The 25,598-nt window shown below is 49.0% G+C and overlaps 1 protein-coding gene across 1 annotated transcript in view; it reads right to left on the bottom strand.

The window, feature by feature from the left end:
• pth1r (parathyroid hormone 1 receptor) overlaps window positions 1-25,598 on the bottom strand; it is a 102,983-nt gene that overhangs the window by 6,528 nt on the left and 70,857 nt on the right. The window contains exons 3-11 of the mRNA XM_055666223.1: window positions 23,943-24,053; window positions 18,510-18,634; window positions 17,553-17,647; window positions 13,359-13,545; window positions 12,276-12,429; window positions 8,164-8,224; window positions 5,004-5,070; window positions 2,549-2,643; window positions 404-545 (exon numbers count right to left, since the gene is read on the bottom strand). Of these exons, the coding sequence (XP_055522198.1) occupies window positions 404-545; window positions 2,549-2,643; window positions 5,004-5,070; window positions 8,164-8,224; window positions 12,276-12,429; window positions 13,359-13,545; window positions 17,553-17,647; window positions 18,510-18,634; window positions 23,943-24,053 (1,037 nt within the window). The remainder of the gene's footprint in view (window positions 1-403; window positions 546-2,548; window positions 2,644-5,003; window positions 5,071-8,163; window positions 8,225-12,275; window positions 12,430-13,358; window positions 13,546-17,552; window positions 17,648-18,509; window positions 18,635-23,942; window positions 24,054-25,598) is intronic.

Raw genomic sequence — 25,598 nt, 5'->3', positions numbered from 1 at the left:
GCTGCTGCACCCGCTGAGTTTCTCCAGCTTTTTTGTGTAACCTTCGATTCTCCAGCATCTGCAGTTCCCTCTTAAACACATGGAAAGTGCAGGTTTGGAGAGATATGGACCAGGTGGGACTAGTGTAGCTGGGACATGTTGGCCAGTGTGGGCGAGTTGGGCCTAAGGGCCTGTTTCCACGCTGTATCACTCTATGCCTGCGACTCTGTGACCTACCTATGCATCCAAAGTACGACTGAATCATTTAAGAGACATATACACAAAATATATTATAAAGACAATAAAATAAGACAATCCTAACGCAGGTACGCAAAGTGTTGATGATCAAAATAATGGGCCTGGCCATTCCAGTTGAAGTTATCAGCCTGGCCATTCCCCAACAAGTCTATCATTCTACGATTACCTGAGAGGAATTGAAGAACATTTCATAATGCATCTGGATTTGCCAGAGAATCCCAGAGACGTCGGTGTACGGGATAGCCATGAACACAATGTAATGCACTCCAAACAGCGGAGACAGGACCAGGGTGGACTTCAGCAGCTTCCTGCAATACAGACAAGATCACTAGATCAAACATTGTTCCTGGAGCAGAGCAGATGCATCTTTCTCATCTTCTTGCGTGTGGCGTGCGCAGCCTAAAGTTGTAGGACAACAAAGTAAGCATGCAGGTACAGCAGGCCGTGAAGAAAGCCAATGGCATGTTGGCCTTTATAACAAGAGGAATCGAATATAGGAGCAAAGAGGTCCTTCTGCAGTTGTACAGAGCCCCAGTGAGACCACACCTGGAGTATTGTGTGCAGTTTTGGTCCCCTAATTTGAGGAAGGTCATTCTTGCTATTGAGGGAGTGCAGTGTAGGTTTACAAGGTTAATTCCCGGGATGGCGGGACTGTCATATGCTGAGAGAATGGAGCAGCTGGGCTTGAACGCCCCGGGCCGCGGAGTTTGAACCGGCCCGTTTGCGGAGCACGGATTCAGCCGCGGGACTTACTTACTATCATCCGGTGGGGTAACAACATCGGAGGCTTGGATTACCTCAGCACAGAGGGAGAGCAAGGAGGGAAGAGACAACGACTTTGGGACTTTAAACTGTGTTGAGTGTTTGTTTTGTTATTTATTCTATGTTATGACTGCAGGCTAAACCATTTTGTTGCACTGAAAAGTGCAATGACAATAAATTGAATCCAATCCAATACACTCTGGGGTTTAGAAGGATGAGAAGGCATCTCATTGAAACATATAAGATTGTTCAGGGTTTGGACACGCTAGAGGCAGGAAACGTGTTCCCGATGTTGGGGGAGTCCAGATCCAGGGGCCACAGTTTAAGAATACGGTGTAAGCCATTTAGAACGGAGACGAGGAAACATGTTTTCACATAGAGTTGTGAGTCTGTGGAATTATCTGCCTCAGAGGGCGGCGGAGGCAGGTTCTCTGGATGCTTTCAAGAGAGAGCAAGATAGGGCTCTTATAAATAGCGGAGTCAGGGGATAAGGGGAGAAGGCAGGAGCGGGGTTTAGTTTAGTTTATAGGTACAGCGCGGAAACAGGCCCTTCGGCCCACCGAGTCCGCACCGACCAGCGATCCCTGCACATTAACACTATCCTACTACCCTACACACACTAGGGACAATTTACATTTACACCAAGCCATTTAGATTACAAACCTGTACGTCTTTGGACTGTGGGAGGAAACGGAAGATCTCGGAGAAAACTCACGGGGAGAACGTACAAACTCCGTACAGACAGCACCCGAAGTCGGGATGGAATCTGGGTCTCTGGCGCTGCGCATCAAATCAGTAACAAAATCGGCCTACTATGACCTCAAAAACGTAGCAAGATTAAGAGGACTCCTGTCAGCTCAAGACTTAGAAAAACTTGTACATGCCTTTATTACAAGGCTAGATCGGTAACGGTTCCTATCAGGTCTCAAAAACTGTCAGCAGCTACAGCTAAGAGAACGCTGTTGCTATAGCTCTAGCAAAGACCAAGAAAAAACACATTACACCATGCTAAAATTTACATTGGCTCCCTGTAGGTCTAGATTGATTGTAAATCCTGGCTCTCCTTAAATCACACATGGTTTAGGGCCAAAGTTCCGAAAAAATATAAGCCTCAGACAAGCTACAGCTTGTTCAGAACGCTGTTGCTATAGTTCTAGCAAAGACCAAAAAATTTGAACACATTACACCAATTCTTAAATCCTTACATTGGCTCCCTGTATGTCAGAGAATTGATTTCAAAATATTTTTAACTTTGCTTGTATTTTCTTTTAATTCTTCTTTTTTATTTCATTTTATTATTTCATTTTATTGTATGACATGTTTTTATGTGAAACACTTTGAGTCTGCCTCGTGTATGAAATGTGCTATATAAATAAAGTTGCCTTGCCTTGCCTTGCGCCACAGAGTCTAAAGATGATGCCCAACCCCCACTGAGTTGTCCAGCACTCGCTCGAGAATCCAGCATCGACAGTTCCTTGTGTCCTCAGGCCACCACCTCTTCTGCCCACCCCCACAAGAGTCTGCTTGAGCTGAAACCCCAGCATCTTACCGGTACTGCTGCCGACTATCACACCTTCCCACGTTGGTCTCTCTTAGTTTCGTGGCTAACAGTCTGATTATGTTGATGAAAAGCATGAAGTTCACCTGGAAAAAGAAAAGAAACACTTTCTAACATTTTATTTATGGAGAGTATGGGGAATCAAGAACCAGAGGCCATAGAAACATAGAAACATAGGCAATAGGTGCAGGAGTAGGCCAATCGGCCCTTCGAGCCAGCACCGTCATTCAATGTGATCATGGCTGATCATCCACAATCAGCTAGATAGGGCTCTTAAAAATAGCGGAGTCAGGGGATATGGGGAGAAGGCAGGAACGGGGTACTGATTGGGGATGATCAGCCATGATCACATTGAATGGTGGTACTGGCTCGAAGGGCCGAATGGCACCTATGGTCTATGGTCTATGGTCTATAGTACCCCGTTCCTGCTTTTTCCCCATATCCCATGATTTTGTTAACCCTAAGAGCTAAAAGTTAAGGAAATAGGTTTAAGATGGGGGGAGAATATTAAGTAGGAACGGCACGGTGGCGCAGCGGTAGAGTTGATGCCTGACAGCGCCAGAGACCCGGGTTCGAACCCGACTACGGGCGCTGTCTGTACGGAGTTTGTACGTTCTCCCCGTGACCTGCGCGGGGTTTCTCCGAGATTTTCGGTTTCCTCCCACTCTCTGAAGACGTACAGGTTTGTAAGTTAAATGTCACAGTGTAAATGTAAAAATTGGCCCTCGTCTGCGTAAAATAGTGTTAATGTGCGGGGATCGCTGGTCGGCGCGGAGTCGGTGGGCCAAAGGGGCCTGTTTCAGCGCTGAATCTCTAAACTAAACTAAAACTGAAGGACTCCGAGGGGCAACTTGAGGGAGGTGGGTGTATTGAACGAGCTGCCGGAGGAGATAGTTGAGGCAGGGACTAATGCAACGTTTAAGAAACATTTAGACAGGTACATGGATAGGACAGGTTTGGAGGGGTATGGTCCAAACGCAGGCAGGTGGGACTAATGCAGACAATAGACAATAGGTGCAGGAGCAGGCCTTTCGGCCCTTCGAGCCAGCACCGCCATTCAATGTGATCATGGCTGATCATCCCCAATCAGTACCCCGTTCCTGCCTTATCCCCATATCCCCTGACTCCGCTATTTTTAAGAGCCCTATCTAGCTCTCTCTTGAAAGTATCCAGAGAACCTGCCTCCACCAACCTCTGAGGCAGAGAATTCCACAGACTCACCACTCTCTGTGAGAAAACGTGTTTCCTCGCCTCCGTTCTAAATGCCTTAACCCTTATTCTTAAACTGTGGACTCCCCCCACATCGGGAACATGTTTCCTGCCTCTAGCGTGTCCAAACCCTTAATAATCTTATATGTTTCAATAAGATATCCTCTCATCCTTCTAAACTGCAGAGTGTACAAGCCCAGCTGCTCCATTCTCTCAGCATATGACAGTCCCGCCATCCCGGGAATTAACCTTGTGAACCTACGCTGCACTCCCTCAATAGCAAGAATGTCTTTCCCCAAATTAGGGGACCAAAACTGCACCCAATACTGCACCCAATACTCTAGGTGTGGTCTCACTAGATGGGACATGTTGGTCGGTGTCGGCAAGTTGGGCCGAAGGGCCTGTTTCCGTGCAGTTTAACTCTATGGCTGTAAGTTAAGACAGAATGATATGATTACACCTGGGTTAGTAAAATTCACCTCAGCTTGAGTTCAGTCCTAAATCAGATGGAGATAGTGTTTGTGTTTGAGAGCTAGATAGGGCTCTTAAAGATAGCGGAGTGAGGGGATATGGGGAGAAGGCAGGAACGGGGTACTGATTGGGGATGTTACACAAAAATGCTGGAGAAACTCAGCGGGTGCAGCAGCATCTATGGAGCGAAGGAAATAGACGACGTTTCGGGCCGAAACCCTTCTTCAAACTGATGGGGGGTGGGGGGGGGGGGGAGAAGGAAGGAAAAGGGGAGGAGGAGGAGCCCGAGGGCGGGCGGATGGGGGGGGGGGAGGAGACAGCTCGAGGGTTAAGGAAGGGGAAGAGACAGCAAGGGCTAGGAAAACTGGGACAATTCAACGTTCATGCCATCCGGACGCAAGCAACCCAGGCGGAATATGAGGTGCTGTTCCTCCAATTTCCGCTGTTGCTCACTCTGGCAATGGAGGAAACCCAGGACAGAGAGGTCGGATTGGGAATGGGAGGGGGAGTCGAAGTGCTGAGCCACCGGGAGGTCAGGTTGGTTATTGCGGACTGAGCGGTGGTGTTCGGCGAAACGATCGCCCAACCTCCGCTTAGTCTCCCCGATGTAAATCAGCTGACACCTAGAGCAGCGGATGCAGTAGATGAGGTTGGAGGAGATGCAGGTGATTGGGGATGATCAGCCATGATCACATTGAATGGTGGTGCTGGCTCGAAGGGCCGAATGGCCTACTCCTGCACCTATTGTCTATTGTCTATATCTCACCAATATTGAAGCCAGAATCGGTAGCTGATAAATCAACTTTAAGTTCCCCGCACTTAAGTCCCAGCACCTGGAAAGACAAAATGTGAAAGAATATTATCAGATATATCGTCATCTCAGAATTAATGATTCACAATTTATGCGCATGATCCATGGATTGATTGATACAGCGCGGAAACAGGCCCTTGGGCCCAACGAGTCCACGCCGACCAGCGATCCCCACACATTCACTCTATCCTACACACACTAGGGACAGCTTTACATTTTATACCAAGCCAATTAACCTACATACCTGTACGTCTTTGGCATGTGGAAGGAAACTGAAGAAACTGAAAACCCAAGCAGGTCACAGGAAACTCTACAGGTGCACAGTAGAGAGCTTGCTGACCAGTTGCATCGTGGCTTGGTTCGGCAACTTGAACGTCCAGGAGCGGAAAAGACTGCAGAAAGTTGTGACCACTGCCCAGTCCATCACCGGCTCTGACCTCCCCACCATCGAAGGGATCTATCGCAGTCACTGCCTCAAAAAGGCAGCCAACATCATCAAGGTCCCACACCATCCTGGCCACACACTCATCTCACCACTGCCATTGGGAAGAAGGTACAGGAGCCTGAAAACTATAACGCCCAGGTTCAGGAACAGCTACTTCCCTACAGCAAGGATGAGAGGATATCGCATTGAAACATATAAGATTATTAAGGGTTTGGACACGCTAGAGGCAGGAAACATGTTCCCGATGTTGGGGGAGTCCAGAACCAGGGGCCACACAGTTTAAGAATAAGGGGTAAGCCATTTAGAACAGAGACGAGGAAATCCTTTTTCTCACAGAGATTTGTGGATCGGTGGAATTCTCTGCCTCAGAGGGCGGTGGAGGCCAGTTATCTGGATACTTCCAAGACAGAGCTAGATAGGGCTCTTGAAGATAGCGGAGTCAGGGGATATGGGGAGAAGGCAGGAACGGGGTATTGATCGGGGATGATCAGCCATGATCACATTGAATGGCGGTGCTGGCTCAAAGGGCCGAATGGCGGTGCTGGCTCGAAGGGCCGAATGGCCTACTCCTGCACCTATTGTCTATTGTCTATTGTCAACAACCTCCACCGGCAGCTCGTTTTATGCACCCACCATCCTCGGAGTGAAAGAGTTGCCCCTCAGGTTCCTATTAAATCTTTCCCCTCTCAACTTAAACATCTGTCCTCAGATTCCTGATTCTCCTAAACTGGTTCAAATATTCTGTGCATTCGGTTACTGATAGATTCCTTAGGTAGAGGTTTGTCCTGGGAAATCTACTATATTTTCAACAAGGCTATGATGTTTCGGGCGAGCTACAGGGAGAGGTGGAGTAGGCTGGGACTTTACTCCTTGGAGCGCAGGAGGATGAGGGGTGATCTTATCGAGATGTATAAAATTACCCGAGAGGAATAGATCGGGTAGAATAGATCGGGTAAACGTCACATATTCCTTCACTCCATAGATGCTGTCTCACCCGCTGAGTTTCTCCAGCATTTTTGTCTACCTTCGATTATTCCAGCATCTGCAGTTCCTTCTTAAACATAGGAATCTGAGGGGTAACTTTTTCACACAAAGGGTGGTGGTGTGTGTATGGAACGAGCTGCCAGAGGAGGTAGTTGAGGCTGGGACTATCAGAACATTTAAGAATTAGTTAGACAGGTACATGGATAGGACAGGTTTGGAGGGACATGGGCTAAACGGGGCAGGTGGGACGTGTAGATGGAACATGTTGGCCAGTGTGGGCAAGTTGGGCCGAATGGCCTGTTTGCACGCTGTATCACTATGACTCTATCACTAAATGTGGATGTGAAGGAGAGCGCAGGTTGAAATGAAGTCAAGAAACCCATTATGCTCATGAACCTGCATGTCTCGTGTGTAGGGAATGGGTGCGAATGCAAGCAGCAACTTGTCCTGGACAAGTCAAGAATGCACACCAACGGCTGCAGAGAATGGTGGACGCAGCCCAGACCATCGCACAAACCAACCTCCCTTCCATTGACTCCATCTACACCTCACGCTGCCTCGGCAAGGCCAGCAGCATCATCAAGGACCAGTCTCACCCTGGCCACTCCCCCTTCTCCCCTCTCCCATCGGGCAAGAGGTACAGAAGTGTGAAAACGCACACCTCCAGATTCAGGGGCAGTTTCTTCCCAGCTGTTATCAGGCAACTGAACCATCCTACCACAACCAGAGAGCGGTCCTGACCTCCCATCTACCTCATTGGAGACTATCTTCAACTTTAGTTTAAAAGGACCTTAAAACCATGCACTGATCATTATTCCCTCTATCCTGTATCTGTACAATGTAGAAGGCTCGGTTGTAATCATGTATACGCAGTATACAAGCCTCAGAGGGCGGTGGAGGTCGGTTCTCTGGATGCTTTCAAGAGAGAGCTAGATTGGGCTCTTAAAGATAGCGGAGTCAGGGGATATGGAGATAAGGCAGGAACGGGGTACTGATTGTGGATGATCATTTGTGAATTGCCCAACGCATCACCGGTTCCACGCTCCCCTCCATTGAGTCTGTCCAAAGCAAGCGCTGTCTGCGGAGGGCGCTCAGCATCGCCAAGGACTGCTCTCATCCCAACCATGGACTGTTTACCCTCCTACCATCCGGGAGGCGCTACAGGTCTCTCCGTTGCCGAACCAGCAGGTCGAGGAACAGCTTCTTTCCGGCGGCTGTCACTCTACTAAACAACGTACCTCGGTGACTGCCAATCACCCCCCCCCCCGGACACTTATTATTTATTCTTTTTATTCAAATCGTTTGCTATGTCGCTCTTCAAGGGAGATGCTAAATGCATTTCGTTGTCTCTGTACTGTATACTGACAATGACAATTAAAATTGAATCTGAATCTGAATCTGAATCTGAATCTGAATCAGCCATGATCACATTGAATGGCGGTGCTGGCTCGAAGGGCCGAATGGCCTACTCCTGCACCTATTGTCTATTGTCTATTGTCTTTCCGCTGACTGCAAACTGTTCCGCAACAAAAAATCTTTTCACTGTACACGTGACAACAAACTGGACTAAACTAGTGGGGTATAACACGGAACCAGTGTGAATGGGTGATGAATGGTCAGCATGGACTCGGTGGGCCGAATGGCCTGTTTCCCTGCGGCATCTCTGAACCCGGCTGTTATACGTACTCAGTATCGGCCAGAGTCGCTCTCACGCTCGCCCACGCAGCCACGAATACGGCAGGGACCCCTGCAGGTGGGAAACAGGCCAGAAATATGTTACTGAAAAAATAGATTCTCAGCAAGGCAATTTCTGCTGCCTCCATTTTCATTTTCATCGTTTTATCATTTCGTTTAAAGACCGATTCAAGTTCGTTCCTGTCAGGAAGGAGATGAGGAGGAATTTCTTCAGTCAGAGGGTGGTGAATCTGTGGAACTCATTGCCACAGACGGCTGTGTGGAGGCCAAGTCAATGGATATATTCAAGGCAGTGATAGAGAGATGCTCGATTAGTATGGGTGTCAGAGGTTATGGGGAGAAGGCAGGAGAATGCGGTTAGGAGGGAGAGATAGATCAGCCATGAATGAATGGCGGAGTAGACTTGATGGGCCGAATGGCTTAATTCTGCTCCTATCACATGACCTTTTGACCGTAGATGCTGCCTGACCCACTGAGTTACTCCATTGCTTTGTGTCCTGTATCATCCTCCAATCCTTCTTCAGACTCTCTTTTATCTGTTTAACAGGGGTACTGATTGGGGATGATCAGCCATGATCACATTGAATGGCAGTGCTGGCTCGAAGGGCCGAATGGTCTACTCCTGCACCTATTGTCTATTGTCTATTAGTTCATCTTCCGTTTATTTTCGTCTGTTTGGTATAGTTTAGAGATACAGCGTGGAAACAGGCCCTTCAGCCCACCTAGTCCGTGCCGACCAGCGATCCCCTGTTCACAAACTAGTTCTATGTTACCCCAGTTTCTCATCCACTCCCTACACACTAGGGGACAATTTACAGAGGGGCCGATTAACCTACATACCCGCACGTCTTCGGGACGTGGGAGGAAACCGGAGCGCCCGGAGGAAACCCACGCGGTCACGGGGAGAACGTGCAAACTCCGTACAGACAGATAGCACACCAATCAGGATCGAATCTTTCCCCTCTCACCATCAACCTATAATCCCCTGGTTCTTGCTTCCCCTACCCTGGGCAAAGGACTCTGCACATCCTCCTCATGATTTTGTACACCTCTATAGGATCGCCCTTCATCCTCCTGCGCTCCAAGCAATAGAGTCCTAACCTACTTAACCTCTCCCTACAGTTCAGGCCCTCAGGTCACAGTCGTGGTGGCGCAGCGGTAGAGTTGCTGCCTTACAGCGAATGCAGCGCCGGAGCCCCGGGTTCGATCCCGACTTCGGGCGCTGTCTGTACGGAGTTTGTACGTTCTCCCCGTGACCTGCGTGGGTTTTCTCAGAGATCTTCGGTTTCCTCCCACACTCCAAAGGCGTACAGGTTTGTAGGTTAATTGTCTTGGTGAATGTAAAAATTGTTCCTAGTGGGTGTAGGATAGTGTTAATGTGCGGGGATCGCTGGTCGGCGCGGACCTGGTTAATTCCCGGGATGGCGGGACTGTCATATGCTGAGAGAATGGAGCGGCTGGGCTTGTACACTCTGGAGTTTAGAAGGATGAGAGGGTATCTTATTGAAACATATAATATTATTAAGGGTTTGGACACGCTAGAGGCAGGAAACATGTTCCCGATGTTGGGGGGGTCCAGAACCAGGGGCCACAGTTTAAGAAGAGGTAAGCCATTTAGAACGGAGACGAGGAAACACTTTTTCACACAGAGAGTTGTGAGTCTGTGGAATTCTCTGCCTCAGAGGGCGGTGGAGGCCGGTTCTCTGGATACTTTCAAGAGAGAGCTGGATAGGGCTCTTAAAAATAGCGGAGTCAGGGGATATGGGGAGGAGGCAGGAACGGGGTACTGATTGGGGATGATCAGCCATGATCACATTGAATGGCGGTGCTGGCTCGAAGGGCCGAATGGCCTCCTCCTGCACCCATTGTCTATTGTCTATAAATGATGTGCTTGAATGGATGATTGTCGCATACCTGCCAGTATGGACCTTCACCCCAAACAGTCCTGAGATAAAACATAAACACAATGTGCTTGAGTTACTCAGCAGGTCAGGCAGCATCTACTGAGGGAGTGAACCAACAATCTTTTTGCTCATTTGAATATTGATTTCTCTAACTTCAGGTAACCCTTGCATCCTCCCTCTCTCCATCCCTCCCCCACCCAAGTTGTACCAGCATCAAAGTCATCTTGTTGAGTTTCATTGTCTGTAACTCATTTTCCCCTAGCCCACAGCTAACTATGGCCTGTTTCCTTTATCATTGTTACTTCTTTGCATATCTTTCATTCATTTGTTCTATATCTCTCCACATCACCATCTATATCTCTCGTTTCCCTCTCCCCTGACTCTCAGCCTGAAGAAGGGTCTCCACCCGAAACGCCACCCATTCCTTCTCTCCAGAGATGCTGCCTGACCCGCTGAGTTACTCCAGAATTTTTGTGTCTATCTTTGGTTTAAACCAGCACCTGCAGTTTTCCTTCCTACAAAACAACGTTTTTGGGTTGGGACCCTTCTTCAGATCTTACCTGCACAGATGCTGCCTGACTAGTTGAGTTTAGTTTAGTTTAGAGGTACAGCACAGAAACAGGCCCTTAGACCCAGCGAGTCCGCGCTGACCAGCGATCACCTCGTACACGAACACTATCCTACACACACACACACACACACACACACACACACAAGGGACAATTTACATTTGTACCAATCAGCCTACAAACCTGTATGTCTTTGGAGTGTGGGAGGAAACCGGAGCACCCGGAAAAAAAAACTCACGGAGAGAACGTACAAGCTCCGCGCAGACCCCACCAGGATCTCGATCAAACCTGGGTCTCTGGCGCTGTAAGACAGCAACTCGACCGAGCGCCACCGTGCCGCCCTAGAGTTCCTCCAGAACTTTGTATTCCAGCATCTGCAGTTCCCCTTGTCTCCGCGTAGAGTTGTCACTGTGACCTCTAAGGTCATAAAGTCGTAAGTGATAGGAGCAGAATTAAAAATATCCACTGACTTGGTCTCCACAGCCGTCTGTGGCAAAGAATTCCACAGATTCACCCACCCTCTGACTAAAGAAATTCCTCCTCATCCCCTTCCTAAGAGAACATCCTTTAATTCTGAGGCTGTGGCCTCTAGTCCTAGACTCTCCCACTAGTGGAAACTCCCTCTCCACATCCACTCTATCCAGGCCTTTCACTATTCGGTAAGTTTCAATAAGGTCTTCCCCTCATCCTTCTAAACTCCAGCGAGTACAGGCCCAGTGCCTTCAAACGCTCATCATCGGTTTGGAGAGCGTGGATAGGTGACCCTTCAGAAGAAGGGTTCCTGACCCGAAACGTCACCTATCAATGTTCTCCAGAACTGTTGACTGACAGCTCCAGCATTTCATGCCCATCAGTAAACAGACACAGACTTGAGTTTTTGTGGATAGTTAAAAAAAACAGGGATCTTAAGGGCCTGTCCCATTTTCACGACCTAATTCACGACCTCTGCCGAGTTTGCCCTTGACTCATACTCGCAGCATGGTCGTCACGAGGTCGTAGGTGGGTCGTAGCAGGTCGTAGGTAAGTCGTGATGCTAGTCGTAGGTGCCCGTGGCATCAAGTAGGTCGGGGCGTATTCCTAACCTGATGAAAAATATCCACGAGTAAAAAAGGTCGTGAATTAGGTCATGAAAGTGGGACAGGCCCTTTATAGGAACATGTACAATTCTTAAGGGATTGGACAGGCTAGATGTGGGAAATATGTTCCTAATGTTGGGGGGGAGTCCAGAACCAGGGGTCACAGTTTAAGAATAAGGGGTAGGCCATTTAGGACTGAGATGAGGACAAACTTTTTCAGCCATAGTGTTGTGAATCTGTGGAATTCTCTGCCACAGAAGGCAGTGGAGGCCAATGTTTTCAAGAGAGTTAGATTTAGCTTTTAGGGCTAACGGATTCAAGGGATACGGGGAGAAAGCAGGAACGTGGTTCTGAATCTGGTTGCTGGCTTGAAGGCCGGAATGGCCTACTCCTGCAACTATTTTCTATCTTTCTATCTTTCTGTCCCATCTCCGCACTAGTCCCACCTGCCTGCGTTTGGTCCATATCCTTCTTACTAATGTTTCCAAAGGAATGGAGAGAGTTACGGGGGGAGGGCAAGGAGAGGGGAATGGAGTTGACAATCTTTCTCTTACCCCAGCCTATTAAGGTGAAGCCCCAAAGGTACTTCTTGTCCGAAAAAAACGTCATGAAGATGAGGCTGTGGAGATACAGACCTTCCACCAGAATCCAGTAGTAATTAGTCGCAAGGAAGTAAAGGAAAATGGTGACAGCAACCTTGCATCCAATCTGGAAGACAGTGAAGAGAACCACGTTAGCACAGCACCAGCGCAGTTATTGTTCAAAAACATCACAGTAACTAGCAACAATAGACAATAGACAATAGGTGCAGGAGTAGGCCATTCGGCCCTTCGAGCCAGCGCTGCCATTCAATGTGATCATGGCTGATCATCCCCAATCAGTACCCCGTTCCTGCCATCTCCCCATATCCCCTGACTCCACTATCTTTAAGAGCACTATCTAGCTCTCTCTTGAAAGTATCCAGAGAACCGGCCTCCACCGCCCTCTGAGGCAGAGAATTCCACAGACTCACAAATTTCTGTGTGCAAAAGTGTTTCCTCGTCTCTGTTCTAAATGCCTTACCCCTTATTCTTAAACTGTGTGGCCCCTGGTTCTGGACTCCCCCAACATCGGGAACATGTTTCCTGCCTCTAGCGTGTCCAAACCCTTAATAATCTCATGTGTTTCAATAAGATTCCCTCTCATCCTTCAAAGTTCCAGAGTGCACAAGCCCAGCCGCTCCATTCTCTCAGCATATGACAGTCCCGCCATCCCGGGAATTAACCTGGTGAACCTACGCTGCACTCCCTCAATAGCAAGAGTGTCCTTCCACAAATTTGGAGGACAAAACTGCACATAATACTCCAGGTGTGGTCTCACTAGAGCTCTGTACAACTGCACAGGTGGACCTCCCTTTGCTCCTATACTCAACTCGTCTTGTTATGAAGGCCAACATGCCATTCGTTTTCTTCACTGCCTGCTGTACCTGCATGCTTACTTTCACAAACGGAGCATCAAGTCCACTCCGCCATTGAATCGTGGCCGATCTATCTCTCCCTCCTGACCCCGCTCCCTCGCCTTCTCCCCGCAGCCCCTGACACCCAAGGGGTAGGAGGTTGGAATTTAAGAAGTTCCTTGGGAGAGGGGTTGACACTTACATACTGCGACTTGTCCTGTGATGGCGGTTCAGTGATAAACTTCAGGTTCTCCCAGGAACCTCCTTCCAGCTCCAAGAAAGTTATCTCCGAGTACAAGACGGCGTCCTTCACAAAGATGCTGATGGCGCGGAGTATGAAGGACACAAAGAGGTGGATGTGGATGTAGTTCCTGGTACAGTGAAGCCGTCTACGATAGAACAGATACACACACACAAACAAAGTCAGGATGGGAGGCCACGGTGGTGCAGCGGCTAATGGGCCTGTCCCACTTGGGCGATTTTTTAAGGCAACCACAAGCGACTAATTTGTCACTACACGGTCACCAGCGGTCGCCGGGAGTCGTCTCCTCAGTCGCGCAAAACGTCGTAGCGTCTCTCTGATCGCCGCTGAATTTCCAACATATTCGGTGACAGTGGGCTTGATGCCAATGAGCGTAGCTTGACTTCCCCTGATGTAGGTGCTGTCGTAGATTGTCGCCAGGATGGCGTAGGAGGTTGTCGCCGGTTTTTCCGCGACCTGCTACGACTATGACAGTCGCCGGCAGTTGCCTAAAATATTGCCAAGTGGGACAGGTCCTTTACAGCGCTTACAGCGCCGGAGACCCAGGTTCGATCCCGACTATGGGTGCTGTCTGTACAAAGTTTGTAAGTCCTCCCCGTGACCCACGTGGGTTTTCTCCGAGTTGTTTGGTTTCCTCCCACGTCCCAAAGGCGTGCAGGTTTGCAGATTAATTGGCTTGGTGTGAATGTAAACTGTCTCTAGTGTGTGTAGGGCAGTGAGCTGAGGGACCTGTTTCCGCACTGTGCCTCTAAACTAAACTAATATATTTTTCCAGCGAAGAGTTCTGTGTAAAACGTTACCCAACTTAATCCCCTGTCCCACTGTCAAGTCAAGTCAAGTCAAGTCAAGTTTATTTGTCACATACACATGCGAGATGTGCAGTGAAATGAAAGTGGCAATGCTCGCGGACTTTTGTGCAAAAGACAAACAACAAAAACAACCAAACAAATTATAAACCCAATCACAACATTGCGAGGTAATTCAAGAGTTCTCCCGAGTTTCCCCTGATTCGAACTCGGATAATTACGGTAATGGCCGTTCGTAGGTACTCGGGGCTCTCGTGGACATTTTTCACAATGTTGAAAAATCTTCACGAGTTTACCGCGTTTCCTGGGTACCTCCCGTTAGCGTTACGAGACATCCCGAGTTCCGACGAACCCGCTGTGTACATTCTACGTACTTACCACAAGTTCGATTTTTTTTAAACTCTTGAATTATCTCGCACAGTGGGTCAGGGGCTTTACAGTGTGAGGTGTCTGAATATTTGCACACAGATTTCTAACTTAAAAGCCAAGTGTAACTATAACTGTACAGGGCCCTAGTGAGACCACACCTGGAGTATTGTGTGCAGTTTTGGTCTCCAAATTTGAGGAAGGACATTCTTGCTATTGAGGGAGTGCAGCGTAGGTTTACAAGGTTAATTCCCGGGATGGCGGGACTGTCACATGTTGATTGAATGGAGCAGCTGGGCTTGTACACTCTGGAGTTTAGAAGGATGAGAGGGGATCATTGAAACATATAAGATTGTTAAGCTTCGTTAAGACTCTTGACAATAAAGAATAGCATGAGGGAGTGCAGCATAGGTTCACCTGGTTAATTCCCGGGATGGCAGGATGAGACGGGATCTTATTGAAACTTAAGATTATTAAGGGTTTGGACACGCTAGAGGCAGGAAACATGTTCCCGATGTTGGGGGAGTCCAGAACCAGGGGCCACACAATTTAAGAATAAGGGGTAAGCCATTTAGAACGGAGATGAAGAAACACTTTTTCTCACAGAGAGTGGTGAGTCTGTGGAATTCTCTGCCTCAGAGGGCGGTGGAGGCCGGTTCTCTGGATGCTTTCAAGTGGGAGCTAGATAGGGCTCTTAACAATAGCGGAGTCAGGGGATACGGGGAGAAGGCAGGAACGGGGTACTGATTGGGGATGATCAGCCATGATCACATTGAATGGTGGTGCTGGCTCGAAGGGCCGAATGGCCTACTCCTGCTCCTGTTGTCTATTGTCTATTACTTATTGCAAACGTAAACTGTGCAAGAAGTCGTGTCTTAAAGCTGGATCTGCGGGTGAAAATCTTTGCAGAGTGGTGTGTGCCTGGGACGCGCTGCATGGGGAAGTGATGGCGGAAGATACGATAGGTTTACAGGTTAGTATATTGTCACGTGTGCTGAGGTACAGTGAAAAGCTTTTTGTTGCGTGCTAACCAGTCAGCGGAAAGACAATACATGATTACAATCGAGCCATTCACAGTTTACAGATAAAGGAAGAAACGTTGGGAATCGAGATGTAAGAGTGTGGAGCGTTTTTTAACGCGTGATTGTAGATCTGCTTCTGTAGCCGGCGCGCAAATAGTCGCCTGAGCTGGACGCCATCTTGGAAGGAGGCATTTAAAAGACTTTTGCACAGGCAGATATGCAGGGAATGGAGGGATATGGGTCATGTGATGGTTTTGGCATCATGTTCAGCACAGATATTGCGGGCCGAAGGGCCTTTTCCCCGTGCTGTACTGCTCTACGTTCTACCATTTGATTGCCGTTAACCATGGCTTAGTTTAGAGACGCAGCGTGGAAACTGGCCCTTCGGAGCCCGGCCCCACAGAGTCCGCGCCGACCAGCGTACACTAACCCTATCCGACACACACTTACAAATTTACCGAGGGAAATTAGCCTGCAAACCTGTGCGTCTTTGGAACGTCGGAGGAAACCGAAGCTCACGGATTTACAAAAACAGGGTAAAACTGCACGTGCAAACTCCATGCAGACAACACCTGTAGTTTGGATCAAACTGGGGACTCTGGCGCTGTGAAGCATCAGCTCACCCGGTGCATTGAGATAGTCTGGTCCGGGGAGATCGGCCACCCATTCTCCCATGCACGGTATATATGGTCGGTAAGTTAGATTGTGCAAAACTCATGGACCTGTCCCACTTAGGTGATTTTTTCCGCGACTGTCATAGTCGTAGCATATCGCCGAACAAAATGGTGACTGGACCCCCCCCCCCATGACAATGTCTACAACAACCGACCACATAGCCGACGTCCAGCTACGACAAGCTACCGTAAACATCTGGCGACCCATTACAACGTCCACCTACGACCACACCTACGTCCACCCGCGGCAAACTATGACAAGGTCACCCAGTGCGTAGGGGAGAGGGTAGGGCTGAAGATGTCCTGGTTGGGTTGCTCCTGGGCCTGGCCAAGCTGGCCATCCGCGAGTCACGGCGCCAGACGGTGGAGGGCTCTACCCGGGCCGGCTGCCTGCCCCTTTTCCGGGGATACGTCCGTGCCCGGGTGGGATTAGAAAGGGAATACGCCCTGTCTACGGGCACCCTGAGGGAGTTCCGGGACCGCTGGGCTCCGCAGGGTGTTGAATGTATCCTCAATAAGGATTGTATCATAGTTGTATAGTAGTTTATTATGGATATATGTTTGTATTGTATTATGGTGGTGGGTTCTGGCTTGTTTTATTGTAGTGTCAATATTATTTTTTAATAATTGAATACATTTTGTTGTAAAAATTTTTTTTAAAAAAAGCTATGACAAGGTAAGACTATTCAGTCACCAATAATAATAATAATAATAATCTTATTTATATAGCACATTTTCAGTCAACTTGCATTGACCCCAAAGTGCTTCACATAATTACATTACATTACACACAGGCAAAGGTGGGTGAAGTGTCTTGCCTCAAGGACACAACGACAGTATGCACTCCAAGCGGGATTCGAACCGGCTACCTTCCGGTTGCCAGCCGAACACTTAGCCCATTGTGCCATCTGTCGTCCCTGTCTCCGGTTGACAATAGACAATAGGTGCAGGATTAGGCCAGTCGTTCGAGCCAGTAGGTTGTCGTTGACGTAGGTGACAACCAACATCACCCGGCGACAACCTACAACAGCACCTACGTGAGGAGAAGTCAAGCTACGCTCGTTGGCGTCAAACCCACTGTTGCCGAATAGTTTTGAACATTTCAAAATCCAGAAAGACGCTACGATTCTTTGGGCGACTGAGGAGACGACTCACGACCACATACAGGCGACACCCCGGCAACCATGTGGCAACAGCCTGTAGTTGCCTAAAATATGGCCTAAGTGGGACAGGGGCATAATTGCGATGCAATGTAAAATGCTTTACCTGAAATAGCCCAGTATAATGACAGCCACAGTGAGGGAACCAAATGAGATGGAGTACCCCACTGTGTATATGAGGTACAGCCGGTCAAAGATATCCTGCAAGAAAATAAAGAGATGTCACAGACTGGGTCAAGCATTATCCTCAAGACACAATCGGACAAAGGACTCATATCTACAGCACAAAGGAACAAGATCTGTGGAGTGTTCAAGAAGGAACTGCAGATGCTGGAAAATCAAAGGTACACAAAAATGCTGGAGAAACTCAGCGGGTGCAGCAGCATCTTTGGAGCGAAGGAAATAGGCAACATTTCGGGCCGAAACCCTTCTTCAGACTGATAGATGGTGGGTGGGAGTCGCTCCATAGATGCTGCTGCACCCGCTGAGTTTCTCCAGCATTTTTGTGTACCTACGATCTGTGGAATTCTCTGCCTCACAAGGCGGTGGAGGCCGGTTCTCTGGATACTTTCAAGAGAGAGCTAGATAGGGCTCTTAACAATAGCGGAGTCAGGGATATGGGGAGAAGGCAGGAACGGGGTACTGATTATAGAAACATAGAAACATAGAAAATTGGTGCAGGAGTGGGCCATTCGGCCCTTCGAGCCAGCACCACCATTCATTGTGATCATGGCTGATCGTCCCCAATCAATAACTCGTGCCTGCCTTCTCCCCATATCCCTTGATTCCACTAGCCCCTAGAGCTCTATCTAACTCTCTCTAAAATCCACTAAGTGAATTGGCCTCGACTGCCCTCTGTGGCAGGGAATTCCACAAATTCACAACTCTCTGCGTGAAAACGTTTTCAACCGAAGACAGTCACAAAATGATCAACATATGATCCGTGTTCCATGTTCTATGTTTATTGTTGTATGTTTTGTGTTCCGCGCCCCATGTTCTATGCCCCAAGGTCCATGTCGTATGTTCCGTGTTACAGTAAGCGACTCCTGTGTGTCTCACCGACCTTTTCCGTGCTGTGGTTCAGATGCAGCAGGTGACCCGAGCACTCTGTGTAGTTGGCCCAGGTGCGGTTGTTGATGGCTGCGAGTTCCCAGCTCCCATCCACGTTACACTGGCGGTAGGCGCGGCCTGCAAGCGACACAAAGTCAGTCAACGACGGGGGCGGCACGCCGGCTCAGCGGCGGGTAGAGTCGCTACCTCCCAGTGCAGAAGCTTTAGAGGGACAAAGGTTAATATCCCTGTACAGCACCGCAACCTTTAGGTATTGAAGGGTCTCGACCCGAAACGTCACCCATTCCTTCTTGATCCCCATCCCCTTTGTCTCGTTTTCACACCTCGCACCTCCTTGTCTCTGTATTTCCCTCTCCCCTGACTCTCAGTCTGAAGAAGGGCCTCGACCTGAAATGTCACCCATTCCTTCTTGATCCCCATCCCCTTTGTCTCGTTTTCACACCTTGCACTTCCTTGTCTCTGTATCTCCCTTTCCCCTGACTCTCAGTTTAAAGAAGGGCCTCGACCTGAAACGTCACCCATCCCTTCTTGATCTCTATCCCCTTTGTCTCGTTTTCACACCTTGCACCTCCTTGTCTCTGTATCTCCCTCTCCCCTGACCCTCAGTCTGAGGCAGGGTCTCGACCCAAAACGTCGCCCATTCCTTCTCTCCAGAGATGCTGCCTGTCCCGCTGAGTTACTCCAGCATTTTGTGTCTCTCAACACAATCATTGACGCCCATCGATGTTCCTGGCCAATTCACTGGATGTTTTCAAGAGAGAGTTAGATTTAGCTGTTAGGGCTAAGGGAACCACGGGATATGGGGAGAAAGCAGGAACTGGGTATTGACTTTGGATGATCAGCCATGATCATATTGAATGGCGGTGCTGCCTCGTAGGGCCGAATGGCCTCCTCCTGCACCTATTGTCAATGTTTCTATGTTTCCTGATAGGTATTCATTGACGTACCCCAACTGTTAGGGATGGGTATTCCTTGACGCACACCACTAAGTTTCTTTATATCGAAAAGTAAATAAAGGATTAAATAGGATTATTAGTTGTATTAAGGGCCCGTCCCACTTAGGCTATTTTTTCGGCGACTACAGGCAACTAGACTGTCACCACATGGTCGCAGGGGTGGTGCCTGTACGGCCGTGAGTCGTCTCCTCAGTCGCCCAAAGAGTCGTAGCGTCTTTCTGATCGCCGCTGGATATTGAAATGTTCACAACAGTGGGCGACAGTGGGTTTGGCGCCAATGAGTGTAGCTTGACTTCTCCTGATGTAGGTGCTGTAGTAGGTTGTCACCAGGTGACGTTGGTTGTCGCTGGTGATGACTTGGGTGAATTCCATCGGCGACTACCTACGTCAACCTACGTCAACTGGCGACAGGTACCGGCGACTGAATTGTCTACAGTTGTCACCGACAGGGTCGTAGCTTGTCGCGGGTGGACGTCCGGTAGGCGGCGCGACTCTGGTCAGCAGCGGCCTCTGCAGCCTGTCCGCGTTTTTATTATTTTTTGTCTATGTTTATATGTAGTTTTTGTTATTTTTTGTTGGGGTGTGTGTGTGGGGGTGGGGGGGGGTGGGAGGGAGGGGGAAACTTTTAAATCTCTCCCTGCACAGGAGACCCGACCTTTTCTTGTCGGGTCTCAGTTGGCGTTGGGGCGGCAACGAGGAGCGGCCTCCAACAGAAGAAGCCGGGGACTCTGGTGCCGACTCACCTCACCGTCGCGGAGTTGTCCGAGGCTAGAGCGGGTGGAGCGGTGGAGGAACGCTGCCGCTGCTGCTGCCGCTGCTGCTGCTGATGCGGAGGCTGCAACTGCGGGTCTGCGGACGGCGGCACCGGGAGCCCGCGGGTCCCTGGAGGGAGACCGCTTTTCAGAGCTCCTGCAACGGCGACTTCTCCCGCCTGAGTTGCGGGGTCGAAGAGCTCCTGGAGCGGGGCCTTACAGCACCGCCCCGCGCGGCTTGGAATGGCCGCGGGACTCTGCGAGCGCACGCCGGGGGCTCTAACACCAAGACCCGGTGTGCGACCTCGCACCACCTGGCGTGGCTTTAATGGCCGCGGGACAATCGCAATCGCCAGCCGGGGGCTTTGACTTTGACTCTGACATCGGGTGGGGGGGGGAGAGTGCAGTGGAGAGATAAGTTTTTTTTTGGCCTTCCATCACAGCAATGTGCTGGATGTTTATGTAAAATGTAAATTATGTTGTGTCTGGGGTCTATTTGTGTGTAATGTATGGCTGCAGAAACGGCATTTCGTTTGGACCTCAAGGGGTCCAAATGACAATTAAATTGACTATTGACTACTACTATTGTCATAGGTGTGGTCGTAGGTGAATGTCCTAATGGATCGCCAGTTGTCAGTAGCTTGACCAGGTGGTCGGTTGTTGTAGACATTGTCATGGGGGGGGGGGGACCTGCTACAACTGTGACAGTCGCCGGCAGTCGCTGAAAAAATCACCTAAATGGCACAGGCCCTTCAAGGGCCAGCCCCACTTGGGCGTCATTGTGAATCCCCAAAATCCTGGAGCGCCGCGCGCGACCACACGTCACTGCCTATGTCACCACGCACAATGGGCGCATAACGCATGCCATGCACTCATCACTCACTCGGACAGGAAGGCTCTGCAGAGGGTAGTGAGGGGAGCAGAGAGGATCATTGGCGTCTCCCTACCCTCGGTACAAGAACTGTTCCAGAGCCGCTGTCTGAAAAAAGCTCAGAGAATTGCTAAGGACAAACTGCACCCCCTCCACATACACCTGGATCTCCTGCCATCAGGCAAGAGATATCGAAGCATCAAAGCCCGGACTACAAGACTGCTAAACAGCTTCCTACCACAGGCTGTGAGGCTGCTAAACAGTCACTCTGTACTCACAGTCACTTGATTCTGCGGCTGGCACGGACACTTTAATAACTGGCACTGGCCACTCAAATCAGCTGCCCCGGACATTTTTATGATTGGTTTATTGTATTTTAACATTGTGTTTTACCTGCTTTTAACTATTTATACTGTTCCATCAGGGACTGGATTGTTTTTAGTGTCATTATGTGTGAAATGTTTTAAATTTCATGTGCGATGCTCCGCTATTCACTGGGAAACATCTTTTCATTTTGCACTGTACGACTGTTGCTTGCAAGATGACAATAAAGGTTGATTGATTGATCACGACGAGTGCGTCGTGACGTGCAAATGATGTTGCGTTAATGGTGCGCCATTGATGCCGGAGTGGGGCAGGCCCTTCAGTGTTTTCGTGATTTAAAACATATTGTAACTGATTCTTCTTCTTCTTGCGAATGAAACATCAATAAACCAAAGGAATAGTTAGATCTCAAGCCGAGTGTTGAGCAGCCAGGTTGTTGTCTCTGTTGGCGTCAATGTCTGCCAGGCCCTGACACAGCTCCATTTGGTGGGTGGTAGAGCGGGCACCCAGAGATGACATGGTTGGCTGTCTGTTGTTCTGCTCCACATTCACAGGCTGGGCTCTGGCGGAGGGAGCCCCCATCTCCACACGCTGGCGTTGAAACGCCCAACTCCAGTACCAAGTCTGTTGAGCTTCACCCATGCTCCTCTGGGGAGGTCAGACCCTGGACAGCTATTATCTGGTGACGAGATGTAGCTGTGTAATGGAGATGAGGTTGCCTTCCACTCCTGTGACCACACGGTGGCTACCAGTGTGCGTTTGTCTCAGTTGGCTGGTTGGATGTTATGGAAAACAACTCCTGGCATCCATCCATTGTAACTGATGATAGGAAATTGGAAATTGGGCAACAGTCTGAACATTTGACCGCTCCGAGTAGAATTTCAGCAACCGGGCGTGTGCTACTCTGCTGGCATGTTTGGAAATCGAACGCAACTTGTCAGTGGATCAGCAACAACAACAGCGCCAGAGACCCGGGCGAGCTCCAACCAGACTACTGTTGCTGCCTGCACCTTCTCCCCGTGACCTGTGTGGGTTTTCTCCGGGTGCTCCGGTTTCCTCCCACACTCCAAGAAGTGCAGGTTCGAGGGTTAATTGGCCTCTGCAAAGTGTAAATTGTCCCTAGTGCGTGTTGGATAGGCCCAGCGTACGGGGTGGGATGAAGGGCCTTTTTTCCACACTGTGTCTCGAGAAACTAAAACAATGGACAGACAATAGACAATAGACAATAGGTGCGGGAGCCAGCACCGCCATTCAATGTGATCATGGCTGATTATCCCCAATCAGTACCCCGTTCCTGCCTTCTCCCCATATCCCTAGACTCCACTATCTTTATGAGCTCTATCTAACTCTGTCTTGAAAGCCTCCAGAGAATTCGCCTCCACTGCCTTCTGAGGCGGAGAATTCCACAGACTCACAACTCTCTGGGTGAAAAGGTTTTTCCTCATCTCCGTTCTAAATGCCTTACCTCTTATTCTTAAACTGTGGCCCCTGGTTTTGGACTCCCCCAACATCGGGAACATGTTTCCTGCCTCTAGCGTGTCCAAACCCTTAACAATCTTATATGTTTCAATGATCACCTCTCATCCTTCTAAACTCCAGAGTGTACAAGCCCAGCCGCTCCATTCTCTCAGCGTATGACAGTCCCGCCATCCTGAGAATTAACCTTGTAAACCTACGCTGCACTCCCTCAATAGCAAGAATGTCCTTCCTCAAATTAGGGGACCAAAACTGCACACAATACTCCAGGTGTGGTCTCACCAGGGTCCTGTACAACTGCAGAAGGACCTCTTTGCTCCCATACTCAACTCCTCGTGTTATGAAGGCCAACATGCCATTCGTTTTCTTCACTGCCTGCTGTACCTGCATGCTTACTTTCACTGACTGATGAACAAGGACCCCCAGATCCCGTTGTACTTCCCCTTTTCCCGACTTGACACCACTCACATAATGGTGATTCAGATTAGAGCCAAAAGCAGCCTCCTCCTCCATCCGTTTCCCCCACCGTCGACTCTGGTGAAAATTCACGAACAGCTGTCAGAAGCTGCAGATGCTGGAATCTGCCACATGAAAAGCACAAAAGTGCTGGAGGAACTTAGCGGGCCAGGTAGCGTCAATAGTTTTGTTTGGTTTAGTTCAGAGATACAGCACGGAAACAGGCCCTTCAGCCCACCGAGTCAGTAGACAATAGACAATAGGAGCAAGAGTAGGCCATTTGGCCCATCGAGCCATTCAATGTGATCATGGCTGATCATCCCCAATCAGTACCCTGTTCCTGCCTTCTCCCCATATCCCCTGACTCCGCTATTTTTAAGAGCCCTATCTAGCTTTGCGTCGATCGAGAGTCTACGCCGACCTGCGATCCAAGCACACTAACACTGCCCTGCACACACTAGACACAATTTTCCAATTATACCAAACCAATTGACCTACAGATTTACTGTACGTAAATATTATTTATTCAAATGTGATTTGAATACTGCAGGCTGCAAGAATGCGTGAACAAGGAAACATGTAGATCTTACCTTCGTGGTTGAAGTCGTAAATATAATCTGGGCACTGCATGGCAACCAATTTGCCCGGCAGTACTTCTGGCCAGCAGAGGATACCGTCCCATTGGGATGCACAATACCGTTCTGTGGAGCACAGACACATACGAAATACAGCAGTGAATGAAGCACATAGTGTTCTGTTGAATCAGGAATATCAGGATGAATAGACACAAAATGCTGGAGTAACTCGGCGGGTCAGGCAGCATCTCTGGAGAGAAGGAATTGGTGACGTTTCGGTCTTCTTCAGACTGACAGTCAGGGACAGAGGGAGATACAGAGACATGGAGGTGCAAGGTGTGAAAACGAGACAAAGGGGATGGAGATCACGGAAAATGTAGAATAGATCATTGTTCGCCGGGAGAAGGCAGGCAGAGATAAAATGTATCAGGATGTATCCCGGCTTGGCAACTTGACAGTCGCCAGCAGTCCACTGAAAAATCGCCCAAGTGGGACAGGCCGGTAAAGCTCTTCCTGAACTGAAACCACGAAGCAAAAAAATGTACTGGATGCTGGAAAAAGCTGCAAAATTGCAAGTCTGCAAAATTTCTGCAAAATTCAAAATGCAACAGGAAGCTCCAGTGCAAAGTGAAAAGGAATCAACTTTTCAAGTCAATGACTAAGAGCAAATTGTGAAGACTCTGCAAAACGCTGAAGAACATATCACACCCTTCACTTAGAAAAACCCGCATCTCCAATGACAAGCAGACCAGCCGTGAACTCAGCGCTGGCTGCACTGCCAGCCTTTCACATCCAAAACCTGCAATCACTGCACACTAGAACTCTATCGCACACTTTCAAACAATAGACCATATAACCATATAACCATATAACAATTACAGCACGGAAACAGGCCATCTCGACCTTTCTAGTCCGTGCCGAACACGTATTTTCCCCTAGTCCCATACACCTGCGTTCAGACCATAACCCTCCATTCCTTTCCCGTCCATATAACTATCCAATTTATTTTTAAATGATAAAAACGAACCTGTCTCCACCACTTCCACTGGAAGCTCATTCCACACAGCCACCACTCTCTGAGTAAAGAAGTTCCCCCTCATGTTACCCCTAAACTTCTGTCCCTTAATTCTCAAGTCATGTCCCCTTGTTTGAATCTTCCCTCCTCTCAGTGGGAAAAGCTTATCCACGTCAACTCTGTCCATCCCTCTCATCATTTTAAAGACCTCTATCAAGTCCCCCCTTAACCTTCTGCGCTCCAAAGAATAAAGCCCCAACTTGTTCAACCTTCCTCTGTAACTTAGTTGCTGAAACCCAGGCAACATTCTAGTAAATCTCCTCTGTACTCTCTCTATTTTGTTGACATCCTTCCTATAATTGGGCGACCAAAATTGTACACCATACTCCAGAATTGGCCTCACCAATGCCTTGTACAATTTTAACATTACATCCTAACTTCCATACTCAATACTCAATACCCTATAGACAATGGACAGGAGTAGGCCATTCGGCCCTTCGAGCCAGCACCGCCATTCAATGTGATCCTGGCTGATCATCCCCAATCAGTACCCCGTTCTTGCCTTCTCTCCTGTCAGATGGGAGCGGGTAGAAGAAGGAATGACCGGGGTGTAAAAGAGCCTTGATTATGTAAATCTCCTGATTAAGTCAACCAGC

The sequence above is a fragment of the Leucoraja erinacea genome, unplaced genomic scaffold, assembly GCF_028641065.1.
Source record: "Leucoraja erinacea ecotype New England unplaced genomic scaffold, Leri_hhj_1 Leri_214S, whole genome shotgun sequence".
In the NCBI taxonomy this organism is placed as follows: Eukaryota; Metazoa; Chordata; class Chondrichthyes; order Rajiformes; family Rajidae; genus Leucoraja; species Leucoraja erinaceus.
This window is presented reverse-complemented; position numbering and strand designations above follow the sequence as displayed.